Genomic DNA, 15,506 nt, shown 5'->3' with positions numbered 1-15,506 from the left:
ATGTAAGAATAAAGAAAAAGTTAATTTTGTCTATTTAATCTTTTAACGATATTTTGTATTTTGATCTGTTCTTTTTTTTTATTATAAAGCTAAATATGTTGAAAATATAATTTAATTAAACAGTAAACCAATCATATGAAATTGTATATGTTTGTTACTTATTAATTATTTTAAAATATATCATATTCCATTTCGAAAAAATAAGTTGTTTTTCAGTTCTTGATATCAAACCAAAACAATTAGATCCAAACAAAAAATAAATAAAGTAGTCAGTTTTAATTGATTAACCGTTTTATAAATCAATTTTCAATTATAATTGGATTCAATTTTAAGAACACATATATTGTTACATAGGATTTTTGCATGGCATTTGCTGATAAAAAGATGGTATCAAATTTCAGTATTAGTGGTTTCAAATCTTATCATTCTTAATTATCTACCATGTTGCCAATTTACTTAAAACATGAAGTCTCCACACAGTAATAATTGAAAAGAGAGATTTTTCCTCATCATTGATGTATTTTATTCATTTCAAAATTTCATGAGCTACACTATGAATCAAAGGGTCGTGTAAGTTAGATCTTGCACCAAAAATAATAAAATAAATGTTAAAAACATATTTTTCTAACACGTTTCTTTTATAAATATACTATCTATTAACATTTACTATATTGACAAATCATACTAATAGCTGAAATTTATCAAAAATTATAATTTTTTTTAAAACTTTCAAATATTTAATGATGTGCCTTTTTCTAAAGTATAATTTACAACATCTTTTAACTTATATATAGAATATATGTTAGAAACAATTTGTTAAAGTGGGTTGCTAATAATTTTAAAGGCGAAAAGCAATAATATCCTTGAAACATAACTATATCAAAAGATCAAAATCTTACTTTAACATTATTTTAAAGTTAAAATCTTACTATTTAAGAAATTCTAACTAGATCTCACTGTTAGATATCTATGAAGGATTTTTTTATCAAGGTATTTTTTTTTATTGAGGTTTTTCGTAAACAATGTAGTGAGACTGAATTTTTAACAGTTAGAATTAAAATAAAAATCTCACCATAACTCATTTATTTAGGATCTGACTTCAAGCTTTTTTCTTAGAAGTGACTGTAAGTCACTTTATAAAAACTTTAGTTCATTAAGTGATTCATTTTTAGTTGAATATGTATTAAATTCATCTTTTTAACATCATAAGATATATAATATAACGAACTGTATAAAATTTTTAGAAAATGATGTAAACATATAATCAACATAAAAGATTACCTTATTTCTGTTTTATAAGATAAAAATTATAATAGATGTTAATTTATACTTGAATAGTATATATAAGCACTTTAATTTGATATAGTTTTTTGAAAATATCTTAGGTATCAACTACTGAGGTTTATCGAAGATCTATTATTATATTTGTACACCTGGCACTTCTAAAAATGCTATAATAAGAAATATTTTTCTTATTTCTTTTCAAAATCATGTTCATTCGAAATCGAATGTTTCAAAATCGTTTTTTTTTTCAAAAAAAAATAAATATTACGAGAAACGAGTGAATAAAACGTAACGAACAAAGCCTGAAATAAATAAACAATTACAGATACGTTTATTCCAAGTATGATGCTGTCTCGATTACCCAATTTCATTTTATCGTAAACAACTTAAATGCTAAATGACATGTTGATCCTTGAAAATATCAAAACCATATCTGATTTTAAAAAGAAAGTTATTAGAACCCTGTTCATTAAGTTCTCCATTTAAATATGCAGTAGAATATGAGCGAAATATGGTTTGTGCAAAATAAAACTGCTCCAATTAAGATTCGCCATTGCAAATCGGAGACGGTCCAATGTTGGTGCATCTGTGCATGTAAAATTCAACGAGAATACCAAATATTCTTCAGCTGAAAAGGGGTGAGAAAACAATATATGAAATTAATGAATTAGTTGCACAAATACACAATAATAGAAAGAAAGCAATTTAGCCACCACTTTTATAAACCTTAAAATAATAAAAACCCTAATAAGTAACGGCTACCTAGTTCAATGACAACCAAACCGCAATCGCACGATCACAAGCAAGTGCATTACAATCAACCATAAATAGCCTCTCAACCTCTGTTGACTAGCTTTGATCAGAAGATGAGAACCTAAGGCTTTGATCAATGATGATCCCGGGTCGTCCGCAATGTGTAGTAGGTTCGCATTGAAACTATTCTACACATTGCAACATGAATGTCTTTTAATGCAAAATCATGAGAACATAAAAAAAAAAAGTGTGTAAAAGAGGCATCCCTAAAACATAGTAAGCATCGTCTTAAGCATGGACTCATGATCCATCTAGCAAACTAACATTTGTAAATTTGACCGAAACCATCCATGCTTACCACCAATGCTTTCATTTCCAATCTCATAATACGATGATCCAACCCAACAAAGTCGTGTTAGTACCATTATCTCAATCCATCACGACCAGGAAAAATACACCCATCCACCAGTGACAAATGGTTCTTTGTTCCAGATAAAACTTCAACAGATTTCGCATTTTGAAATAACAAAGAACCTAATGGTGTTCTTCGAAACAAATATGCATGGGGCTGTCTCAACTTCTCCGTCCCAAACAAGATTCCCAGCTTTTCATCTGCAACCACATAAATAAAAGATTAGGATGAAATAAATGACAAGAAACTTAAATATGCATACAAAGTTCAGTAGCAGTAGGTGAAAATATACGAGAAGTATAACAAAACACAAGTGAAAGAACCCAGCTATGTTATATAGAAATAGAAGTATCAGAACAAAAAAAAGTAATCATTATGTATGACAATCGAACAAATCTCAAGAGAATTTAGTCACAAGACTACTAGCATCCTTTGCTCTGAGAAAATGTAACAGAAACCTCCAAAGATTCCCGAGGCCAATTACTGAAGCACTACCTATAATGAAATGAATGCCGCTATTTATTTATCTAGGTGGAAGTTGATTAATCCTATCTACTTATCTCACTAAGGAAGCTGACAGTTCATCTTGTCTCCTTCAGTCAAGCTTATTCCAGAGACTGCAAATTCCAAATCGTAATATCGTGTTCAAGTCAGCAATAATAACTAAAATATAACCTAAAATAAACTAGTTGAACCTTATTGCCCTTTAACTAGGTAGTCTTGAAAATTCCAAATTCTGCTACATACATATGCGAATCTCTAACAGAGAAAAGTAGCAATGGCAACCAGTATGCCCAACCAGCCACTGGAAATAAATGCAATCTATAAGCTGCAAACTCTGAACTTTAGCAATAATGTGCCCCAACTTAACTGGGTGGTCTGGATATCCAAAAGGAGTTAACAATATTGAATGTTCCTTTTTGCTTGTATTAGCAGTCTAAGAAAAATCAAGATCTATAGGAGCATTACATATAGAAAATTTTCCACCGTGCAACTTCAGACTGCTCCAGGCATGCAGCTAAGTTCTTAACACTTTAAATAGGATACATTGGCAGCTAGCATTGCATTAAATCATTACACTAATATAGAATTAAGTTTTAAATTCTTGATCATTAATATTCAAACTTCTGGCTAGATGGCATCACTACAAACAAAATCTGAAATGATCTGACCCTACTATGCTCTAATTCAGGTGTGCAACAATTAAGTTTCATATTAAGCAGCATACTAAAGCTTACATGATTGTAAGCAGCAGGGTAACAAATAGCATGTTCTAGATTTGTTACATCATTTAGACCGATAAAGAGAAGCAGAATACTTGCCTATGAGCTTTCTGATCAACAGCTGGCCTTCACACATACTGCAGGCTCGAAGCCTTTTCTTCTGATATTCCATGGTGAATACGAGAAGCTTTCATATTGTGGGGGACCTTGACCAAAGAGATTTCAGCACCTCAACTTGGTATAAAGAACAAGAAACTTTGTGATGGTATGAGATAGCAATTTCTTTCTCTTTCAAAATTTCAATATTTAAGATCGGATAAATTGGATACCATCGTTCTTAAATCCTAAACCTAGACAAATTTGTAAACTAACTATTAGCATCTCTCTTACCTTCATCAACCAATTTCTGGTCCACTTCAAATAAATAGTTTGCAAGAACAATACAAACACTATAGCACTACTCTCTTGCTGAGCAAATGTGACACCACCATGAACTCAGATTCTCATGTACAATAATACCTTGTAATCGATATCAACTTCCATATAGTATTTGCAACTTAAAACACCCAGGGTCTAACTGAACAATTCACAACAAAAGTCATATCCTACCAATAAGTCTCAGACATTCCCAATTCTGGATAAAGGAGAAGGGTTGTGGTAAACCCTCGACAGTCAAGGTAAAACTTGTCAAATTCCAAAAGGTCTAAGCGAACAATTCAGGTTTTCTAAAGAAAGACTAAACAGAATTACAACATATTTCTATATATGTATCTCCATCCACATCTGTTGTATTAGTAGTTTTCCTCAAATCAACAAACATAACCGAATGCCAAATTATCTGAAGAGGAAAACACATGTTCCTGCAATACTGTTACAGCCTTATAATGCAAATGTCTCATCATTCATCATTAATACCATCTATGACAAAACCAACACATTTCACCAGTTCCCCTCCATGCCAGCAAAAAGTAGTAGTTATGACCAGAAACTTGGCAAAGAAAGAAAATCAGGAATTAAAAATGCTTCAATACTCCGAAACATAATATTATGTGCAGGTGCATAAATCGCCTCCAAATGTGAGCACAACCCCCTTCAACACAAGCAACTTTTCCAGGAAAAGAAACAAAATAAAGTTCACCAGCTTGCAACTTCATCTCCAAGAAAAAGGCATCCTATATACACCTCAGTTATTTGCAACACAAGCAATTCCCAGATGTATATCCCAATAATATGAGGATACCAAATTACCAGTTGCTAGCAGTACACTTTTTACAGCTAAATGTAATCCACCTTGCCACCACCATCTCCGGCACCTCAGGAAGGTTCATCCAATCTTACAAATAGTTACAAACTTTTAGATCTATCGCTTAATCCTAACAAAAGCGTACTATAATCACAGAATAAGAGCAAGTTCTCATCTTTTGAACTTGAGTAAACCATATAGCCTAACATAATTTATTCTCCAATTTCCTCTGCATTCAATCAGTGTCCTCTGCCAAAGTAACAGGACTAATTCCAAAATCACAAATCCATAATCCTTGACATGAGATGCACACAGCGACAGCATTCATTCAAAACATTGCCCAGATTTCAACAAGGAGCACAAGGTAAACAATTGAAAGCAGAAATAAATAATGAAAGAGTCTTCTAATAATTCTAGCTTGACAAACCCCTCATTTTTAACTTCAGCCCACATTATCCATCACAAGAGATATAGAAAATCTCAACCTTACACTGCTTCATTCCAGCTCATGGTCAACACAAAAATATATTTTTACCCAGAATAAGAAATGAGAAATACTATTAACAATAGCAACCAAAAACATAATTGAAACAAGAAATATGTATCAATGGAAAATAGATAAAGGGAAGAAATCCGTCATATTGAATTTTAAACATAGAGATACTGCAGTAATGTTTTTTTCTAAGAAAAAGAAAACCAACACTAAAACCTACACATGCCAGTTTAGGATTAAATATATCCAGAGTTCCAGATAAAATGACCATTGGTGTTGCATGCATACACAGTAGGACATCAAACTCAATCTCCGCCATCCAGCTAACAGAAAAGGCAATTCGATGGCAAGCCTTTCTTCATCATCAACAGTAATTACTTGAATTTCAACGTCGATTCATGCGAGGCTTCTCATGTCCCTTTCTTGTAGCAGCACTCGCCCCATACAGAGGACCTTTCTCTGCAGAACCCTAGACATCATCACATTAAAAGTGAACACCATACCCATCTGCAAATTAAAGAGTGCTTAATCTAAAATCATTAAGGAAAGCACATACCAAGTGAACGCCATATCCATCTGCATACGGAGCTGGAAAACCCTCTGGGCTACCAAATTTTGTTCCATATTGCCCACCTTCAGAAATGAAGCAAACATGAAAAATAATATGAAAAAAAGAACGACGATAATATATGTGCAAACTGGAACTATGTGATTCAGGCTAGCTTTTAAATGATTAATGAAATCAGCTTTCAGCCATGATGCATAGACACTTCAAGATTGGTGGTCTATCACATTTATCAATCCTAGATAGCAACATGCAGTGGCCAACCCCAATAATGTTATAGTGGGCAATAGCATGGCTGGATGGACACTACTCTGATGTGTGTCTGTTATATATTTTACAATATATACATGTAAATGATTAAAAAAATTATAAATATTTTTGAAATGTCATACCTGACATACCAGCACCCCAATGTCTTCCATCAGAACTAGCAAGCTCAGCACGTAATTTCTCAACTTCCCGGGCCATGGAAACCAAATTTTTTTCCATGGACTGCCTCTGTTCCATGAACTCTATGTTTGCCTTCTTTTCATAATCCACCATGGTTCTGTGAAACAAAAAATGAAACAATTATTAGTTTAAGCAACATATGTGGAGATACCTATCTAAGAGCTTGACAATAGAGAATGAAAACCCTGGCAGCAACTGAAGCACACACCTGGCACGCACTAGCTCTTGGTGAAGGCCATCCATCTCAGCTCTCATCATAGGAATCTGTTGATTATCTGCTTGTAACCTTGCAACATCTTGTGTGAGTGTCTGAACCTTCCCTGTCAGCTCTTGTTTCAGATTATTAAGTTTCTGAACTTCAGCCCGCAGTTGCATGACTTCATTCTTCAGGGGCTCATTTGCCCTAAGGTCAGCCTCCATTTTCATGCCTTTCTCAACAAGCTCCCTCGAGTGCGCCTCGTGCTCAGCGCGAATGTCACCGATTGCGAGATTCATGCGATGAAGCTCCTCCTTCGCGGCCGCAAGGTCTCGCTGCAACGCCATGCGGTCATCAATCAACCTCCTGTTGTCTGCCACCAACCTCCGCATCTCAGCATGCTGAAACTCAAGTTCCTCTTCCAGCACAGCCGGATGAGGCGGAATAGGCGGGGGCCGCGGCATCGGAGGCCCGCGAGCATAAGGCCCATCCGGCGGATACCCCCTTCTGCCATTCAAGGGTTCTCTGTGAACACGGTGCCTTGATGCCATGTCAAAAGACCTAAAACGATAGACGAAGATAAAATTGCAATTACAGTCACAAATTAAACTGCAAACATTTTTATATTCTGAGAATCAAAACGAATATTACAATTACGAGGAAAAGGCGAAAGAAAAGAACAGTTAAATAAATTATACGAAAAAGAACGAAAAATTCAATCGATGCATAGAGTGAATTGATGATTGAGAGAAAGAAGAAAAACCTTGTGAAAAGAAAAGAGGGGAAAGGGTCTTCTGCGATGGAACAAAGAACGCCAATACCAAAACCCAACAAAGCAACCACACTCCAACAAATAAAGAGGATCGATCAATTTGGCTCTTACGGCGTCGTTAAATCACCAATATTTATATTCCTTTTTCTATATAAATAAATAAATAAGTAAATAGCATTTCTTATGTTTCATCTATTTTTATTTCCTCTTCTCTAGTCTCTAACTTTTCTTATATTTATTTCCAAATTATTTGTTAATTTTTTTAATATCTTCAATATAAACCAAATAATCATTATTATTATTTATTAATGAAAACACGTGCCTTTATGATAAAAAATATTAATTTAAAGTAAATATAAATAATTATTATAATAAATTTTTTTTTTTAAAATAGCTATTTTAATTTTAAAAATTGTTAAGTTAAAAAAATCATCATATACAAAATTGTTTAATTTTAAAAATATAATTTAAAAAATAAAACCGATTATATAATTATTTTAATTTTAAAAAGTAGAATAAAATTGGAAAACAAAAATATATAAAAATAAATAAATATATTTACGTTGTTACTCATACGATAAAATTTTATTATTTTTATATGAGATAAGGTTTTATTATTTTATCCTTTTACTAAATAAAATATTGATAATGATGGATAATAATTATTTTTTATATTTTTATATTGTATTGTTTATTTATACCATTATACTATTTATACCATCAGAAACTGATTTTGAATAAAAACTTATTTTTATCTCCATTTTATCCTTATGAACAAATAAATCTTCAAATGGACAAAAAAAAAATTAACACACACCAGGGGGTTTGAACAGCGAAGGGGGTGCCAATAGCAAACCCCGATGTAGAAATATCAACAGCGTGAGTTGAAGGTGAATTTGAGTTGTGCCACCATGGAAACTCTGTTATCTCTGTCATCTTTATCTTCTTCCCTGAAATTTGCAGTGCGAGCTTCGTGGGACACGCAACAGAGACTCCCTTACAACCCCAACGCTCCCAGAAAGCTTAAGAAGAACATCGTTTCCACTCCCACTCCTTCTTCCGCTGCACCGATTACTCGGAAGAGGGACCAATACATTTCTGATCTTCTCAAGCGCGCGACTCCTCTCCCCACTATAGGTATTTCTGTCCTCCTTTCTTCCTCCTTTCTGTTACCAGTTATCTTTAATTTCCATGTTTCATAGTAATCATATACATATTTGCAGCTCATGTAGAAGAAGAGCAAGACGAAACTTATCTGGGATATGAGAAATGGCTGCCAACTCCACCAAAAGTGGTGAAGCCTCGATCTGTGTTTAACGCTGCTACTCTGGCTTACATCGGCGATTGCATATACGAGGTCTGTTTTGGTGCTTATCTTTAGTAGCTTATTCGCTCCAAATTTCATTCTCTGTGTTTTTGGAAAACTATATTTATGACTGCCTGAAAAAGTAAAGAATAAATTCTGTTAATGATTCACTATTAGAACACAAATGGGCTTTGCCACTTGAAGTTTGAGCTTGGTATGTTTTTTAGCACTCTGTTTTTGGATTTCCCTATCGATCAAATGAGCATTTTCCTCAAGGAAGTTGGTCTTTTTGAGTACTAGCCATGAGGTCGTGCCTAATGCCTAAGTTATGCAAGCACTGTTTAACATCGATGATATGCAATAGCCAGAGCAAGGTTTTAAATTGTGGTCCACAATTGCAGATTAAGCTGCATCAACTGCATTTTCCTGCAGCTTCCCACAATGTCAAGGATTGCAACATAAAACAATGACCACATCCACAATTTAAAACCATGGCTATAAGTAATTTTTCTTGTGTATTGTTAAGCGGCAACAACTAAGACTGAATGTGCTTTCTGGACTAAAAGGGAAACCTGACAAATTTGAATTTGACTACTTTGATGAAATGCAGAGTTAATTAAAATATACTATGCATTAAAAATACGGTATCTGGTCAAGTATTGAATTTGTTACCCACAAAATTTTGGTTGCCAAGCACAAGTGTTTTAATAAGACTACAAATCTATTATAATTTTAATTTTTTTGATGGAAACTATAAATTGCCATCCACTATGCAATTGAACACAGTCAATAGACTTGCCTAGTTCATATTATAAGATTTATGTATTAAAATTCTTACCATTCTTATGTTTTTAGAACTTCCAGATATCTTATTCAGTGAAATTCTTACAATTCTTATGTTTGGAACATGCAGCTATACGCTCGTAGGCACTTTTTGTTTCCTCCCCTAAGTATTGAAGAATACAATGTTCGGGTTATGGCAGTTGTGCGTTGTGAGGCTCAAGTATATTTTCTTTCCTTACTGCTTATTTTATCTTTATGTATCATATATGCAATGGAAGTAGATAAGTAACATGCTAAATCTTGAATAATAGTACCTTTTATGGGCATATATTTTTTCCATTATTCTTTTTTTTTTCTTTCTAATCTATAAATCTGTCAGACTTTATTTTCACCTAATTGAGGGTTAGGAATTATTTATGTACTTTTTCTAGCTTGATCTACTGTTATAGACATATAGATCTTTCTGTTTTGAATAATGTTATACTTTATTCCTTTCTCAATTTTCGGTACTATTCACGATTTCTCTGCAAATACTGATATAGCTTTACATGCATATAGGATTTGCTCCATACATAGTGTTAAGCTGTACAAAGTAAATCCTTTCATCACCAGAAGTAAATCATGAACCATGATAATGAGATATGATTTAAGTAGCAGAAAATAATAGAGTTCAATTCAAGGAGGGAACATAAGAAGTTCACTAAGGTGGCGTTTGGCCCAACTTTTTCATAACTTGAAAGTACTTTAAAGTTAAACATAAGACTTAAAATAAGAGCTTTGTTTTTAAAGTTAAATTTGTTTGGTAATTCTATAATTTTTAAGCTTGTAAGTTACTTTTTAGTTAATTTTCTTCTGTAATATGTTCTTGGATATTAGTATTTGAAACAAAGAAGGAAAACGAGAAAGAGCAACCACATGCTCCTAAAACTAGTTTGTCTTAAAAATTCTGTGTTTTTCAGAGTTTTCTTAAATAATATGGGTCAACACTACTGAAATTTTTGTTATAAAATCATGTGCTTAACACTTTTTCCTCTGGTTTGAAAACTTCAGAAACTATTCTCCCAAGGCTGAATTTGTTGAATGAGTTTTTTTCATTGTTAGAATTACATATCTTAGTTGTCATTGCAAGTGTTTTAATTTTTGCTACAGATGGGCGGTGATGTCCTCAAATTTTATTGATTGTTACTAATGAATTAAAATGTGATTCTAATCGAATTATAGCATATACTAAACTGTTTATGGATTCTTCATTCCAGGATGCATTGCTGCAGAAACTTCTTGAAAGTAACTTCTTATCAGATCAGGAGAGGTTAGAATGTGTTACTTTTAGGTCTCAATGGTGTCTCTGTTAGTTACGAATTTGAATTTTCTACTGTGTCTCTCTATAACATCAGTGTATTTTAAGTGCTCAGTAGAGGATAGCACCAAAAATCCCAGTAGAGAATCTGGACTCCTCTATTACAGTGGTGGTTAATAAAGACCTCCGTTACAAAATAAAATGCCCTTAAAATTAATTGATATGGAAATAATTATTCTGTTATCTCAATTACTAATGGAATCCCTTTAATTTATACAACTATTGCATCAAATATTGAACAAACCACGATACACGTATTGGTTCATTTTTGTAGCCGTTTTAGCACATTGCTTTATAAATGTTTTGGCATGCTTCAAACTTGAAGTCATTTGGACACTTCAGTACTGGTTTTGGTATAGAACTGAAATTTTCCACAAAAGGATTGCATCCTTGTTTAGTACAAAGCTATATTCTGGTTTGTCACCAGACGGATCTACACCCATGAGCCTTAGTTTAAATGGCATGAGTCCAAATAATACTGCTATTGAATCATAAAAACTCATTTCACAGATTCTACTATTTCCTATAAAGTCTATCTTGAGGTCCTGGAACTCAGATCTTTGTAAAAAAATAAAAACGAAGAAAAAAAAAAACTGGTTTGGGTAGCTTTAGATCAAATTTATGTTCTAATTTGAGATTATATCTAGATTTAACATTTCAGTCTGTCTCATGGTTTGTACATGGTGATGATTGGATGGAACCATTGTGATGATGGAGCCAATAGACAGTAAACATTGCAAAAAAGGAAAGAAGGAAAAGAAACTGACTTTCAATTATGCTAATGTAGTGCTGGTTCAATACAGGATTGATTACACTCCCAGCATGATAGGAATTGGCAGATCTTGGTAAATCTGTTAAGTTTTTTGTTTTGGCTATGGCTTTTAATGATCTTTATTGCAGGGATGTTCTTCGATGGGGAAAAAACATAGTTTCCAGCAAAACTAAGACCAAAAAACGTGCTGGTACAGCTGTGTATAGCAGAGCATCTTCACTAGAAACATTAGTCAGTGCCTTCAAACTATGAATTTTCTCTTCTTTTGATATAAATCTTGCACAAAATGGCTATCTGATTCTTGAGAATCTCCTTTATATATATGTTTAACTCTAAAATGGTGATGACAACTGTAACATGATAATTTGCTGAGATTACTATTAAAACACACACACACACAGATAGATATATATAAAATTAAAAATCTTCCCTATTCTGGATACATTTTTTGTTTTAATCCACCATGGAAAAATCTTTCATTTTAGTCCTTTTATGAAACATGCTTACAGATTGGTTCTTACTGTTTGTCAGTGTTAAATTTGGTTCCTATGTTTGACATTATTTTCTCAGTCTACAAAAAATATTATATCATACTTTATTTTGGGGCCTACATTTAAAAAAATTTAAAGTTTGGTCGCTACAGTTGACATAGAAGGAGTGGATAACAGCCTTTTAGAAAAGAGGGAGTACATGAAGAACTGTGATATTTGGAGGGTCCAAAAAGATCGAAGTAAAAGTTTGGTCCTCCATTCCTCTGAGACATGTAAACTCTAATTAACCAAGTGAATGGAAGACTAACAAAGAAACTGTATAGGAAATGTAAAAAGTATGATTATGAAGACTGAATTATAACTTTTTAAAAATGGGAGTCCAAATGAGAAAATATGGTATTTCAAAAGAACTAAAACCACATTTAAGCCTGAAAGTAATTCTTTTGAGAACAACAAATCTTAATCATATAATCATATATGGACTGTTGTGATTGGTTTTAGTCAAATTTGATTGTGACCATTAATGTATGATTCTATGCTAAAGATTTGTATTTCAAACTGAAACGGCTATCATTTTTTTAGCGCTTATGCATGTATTTCCAGGCTGCAGCCTTACTCTTTGAAACAAAGCTTATATGAAATATTAGCATGATTGTTTTATTTGTACAATTTATGTAGCGCAGTCAACTGTTAAGGATAAGGGCTAGTTGCCACATTAATGCTTTGAGATTTCTTCTTGCATGTGCGTTGCTACATATCCATCTACTGTTATTGTTCGTTTGTAATCGAAAATCAGAGTATTTAATAAGAATAATCTGAAACAAGTTATTTCCTATAATTTGAAAGTTGTTTCCAGCCTGTTCTCTGACACAGACATTGAACTAGGTTGGTTATCTGTATTTGACAAATGTGAATCGCTTGGAAAAGCTAATGCTAGAGTTGGGATTCTCAGTTGACTCTTCAGAGACTCTGAATATTGAAGAAATAATAGTAAGTTTCATGCATCCACTCCCGCTTGCTATTATTTTTCTCGTTTAATCTCTGCTTTCCCAGTTGAAATTTGGTAGAAACCGACTCTATTATCGCATAAAACTGGAATTAACCAAGAAACGACAGAAACTGGCATTTGAAATATACATAAAAAAAACGATTGGTATTTTGGGATGTTTGACTTCTTGTTGACTAACCAAATCTTTATGCACAGAGTCATGAACTGGTTTTCCTGCTACTTGCTACCAGATTGTTCAACGTGATAGGACATGGGAAGGAATTAATAATACTATGTTGTAGCAAGATGTTGTATAATGCATCATTATAATACATATATAGCATACATGGGCAATAAAGAGATTTATGAGATTTTTTAGAGAGCATCAAAAGGGTGGCCAAAGGGGACACTTTGGCCTTTTTTATGGTGGGCCAACAACACGACGAGCTAAGAGCTCTGGTCTACCCCACTAGAGAACACAAGCCCACCAGTGTTTTTTTTTTAATATATAACTTAACCATGTAAATATTTCTAATTATAAAAGGAAAAGATTACTACATTTGCATTTAAATCAATTCATAAGTGATAATGATTTTAAATTACAATACTATTATATCTTTTAAAAAACACATAATGCAAAAAAAAATCTTTAAATTATTTGTCATTTTAATTTTAATTATAAAATTGGGCGTGGGTCTGGCCCACTTGCCCTTGCTAGGCATCAATAGGATGTTTCAAACAAGGTTATTGTTTTTTTGCATTTGTTGAACAACATATCTAACTAATTCAGGCAACTCTTTCTTGTTGTTCTTATGTAGTAGGCTTGAACATTGATCATTCATGATGTTGCCTCTATCTGTCGAGTGTTGGCAAACATATGGTATTCTGTTCTTGTATAGGTTGCTGATAATTGCCTTTCTTTTCCTCTTCTAGGCAGATGAATTGAACAACAGATGAATATGATCTTCAGACAATCTCCCACATGAGCAGGCAAAACAACTTCTGAAGATTTTGTTCGTATGTATTCATCTACAAAACATATATGACTTCCTCTTTTTACTTTGGCGGGAGATGCTGTATCACAACCACATTCCAACAGCATATCTTTCTGTGCCATATAGGTCAGATCAGAAGCCTCTAAGCTCCTTTATAACAGTATTTATGGAGGTTGTGGCACCATAGTTTGCTGGCAATTTATCCTTTTTCAAATGGGTTCAGTCAGAAGAAGGAAGTAATGCAGCGAAACTTTTGGTTCAGTGTGGTAGATTTCTGTTAGGGTTAGCAAATTTTGCTCGAATTTAGTTGAGTTGGTAGGTTCATATGTGAATTCAATTAGTAGAATACCAAAGACGTCAGACCAATGCATCACTTGTACTATTATTACTTTGGAATTATTACCTCTACTAGTCTTTCATCTACTCCGCAGTTAACTAAATCTATTAAATTTATTAGCAATTTATCTACCTCACTTGTACTATACTCTTGAAATTATTAAAGTTTCAATTTCTATCCTCTTTTCATCTAATTAATTAAAGCATTTTCCATAGTTACAATATTTGTGGACAATTAGTGCAAAAGATAATTTGGAGGAACCTTTTAAAAAATGTAAACAAATGTGATAAATTTACGAACACACACTCCAAGAATTGAGTATCACATCATTGAGTGTGTAATCAAAATTAAGACGGTTTTTTTTAAAAAAAAAAGATAATATAATATTTAAAATTAGATGTGTAAAAATCTATCCAAGAAGGAAAATGTGTGACATAGGTAATGGATAAAGCGAGTATATATGAAAATTAACAGAGGGTGTGAGTGTTATCATCTGATGCTGTATATGTATGAGTGTTCATTTGGATGAAGAAGGCCAACCAGATAACACTTCATACTAAATACATGACATTCCCATCACTTTAAAAGATGAAACATGGTTTTCAAATCATATTAAGGTTTTGAAACAACACTTACCTTAATCTTATTAAACCAACTCAATAAAATTAAGTTTGACTTCTTTTATATATTATAATTTTATTCTACTGCATCATCATTATCACTCTCGTCCATTTCTCTTCATTGATCAAGATTTTCTATACTTCTAATACACTCATATTTAGCTTCAAGTGTCCTAACCCACAATGAACACTCTACCCTCATAATTTTCCTCCTCCACATGCCAAGAAGGTCCTTATTAAGCCACCAAGTTGTGTTGGTCGACAGACTTGGTCCCACTTAACCAAATTCAAAATTTTTACCTTCTCTCCACCTCACCGAAACTGCCTTGCAATCTTACTTGTTTTACATTATACTCTCGCCTCAATAAAATTAATACACTTTGTACATAGTGAAGCTGACACTGTGCAGCATCATTATCACATTAAGAGACGAATGCTCTTTTACTTTTTCGTAAAAATGCAATTG

General features: G+C 33.0%; 2 protein-coding genes across 3 annotated transcripts; one reads left to right on the top strand and one right to left on the bottom strand.

The window, feature by feature from the left end:
• Window positions 1-1,974: 1,974 nt before the first annotated feature.
• Window positions 1,975-7,513, bottom strand: LOC124843831 (DNA double-strand break repair protein). Of its 2 annotated transcripts, XR_007029314.2 has the most exons (6): window positions 7,383-7,513; window positions 6,632-7,180; window positions 6,366-6,520; window positions 5,965-6,041; window positions 5,629-5,877; window positions 1,975-2,649 (listed from the first exon to the last, which is right to left on the bottom strand). XR_007029314.2 is itself a non-coding variant. In XM_047320656.2 (5 exons), exons 2-5 carry the CDS (start codon window positions 7,168-7,170, stop codon window positions 5,794-5,796), a joined length of 855 nt encoding a protein of 284 aa, XP_047176612.1. In that variant the 5' UTR covers window positions 7,171-7,180; window positions 7,383-7,513; the 3' UTR covers window positions 5,535-5,793. The 2 variants fall into 2 exon arrangements, 1 of the variants encoding a protein (XP_047176612.1); XM_047320656.2 differs by lacking the exon at window positions 1,975-2,649 and having other exon boundaries at window positions 5,535-5,877.
• A 754-nt stretch (window positions 7,514-8,267) lies between these two features.
• On the top strand, window positions 8,268-14,506 carry LOC124843832 (uncharacterized). The gene is made up of 7 exons (XM_047320658.2): window positions 8,268-8,528; window positions 8,615-8,748; window positions 9,611-9,700; window positions 10,737-10,789; window positions 11,738-11,840; window positions 12,986-13,090; window positions 14,022-14,506. Exons 1-7 carry the CDS (start codon window positions 8,303-8,305, stop codon window positions 14,043-14,045), a joined length of 735 nt encoding a protein of 244 aa, XP_047176614.1. The 5' UTR covers window positions 8,268-8,302; the 3' UTR covers window positions 14,046-14,506.
• The last annotated feature ends 1,000 nt before the right edge of the window (window positions 14,507-15,506 follow it).

This window comes from Vigna umbellata, chromosome 6 (genome assembly GCF_029865625.1).
Source record: "Vigna umbellata cultivar VRB3 chromosome 6, Vumbellata_1.0, whole genome shotgun sequence".
NCBI lineage: Eukaryota > Viridiplantae > Streptophyta > Magnoliopsida > Fabales > Fabaceae > Vigna > Vigna umbellata.
This window is presented reverse-complemented; position numbering and strand designations above follow the sequence as displayed.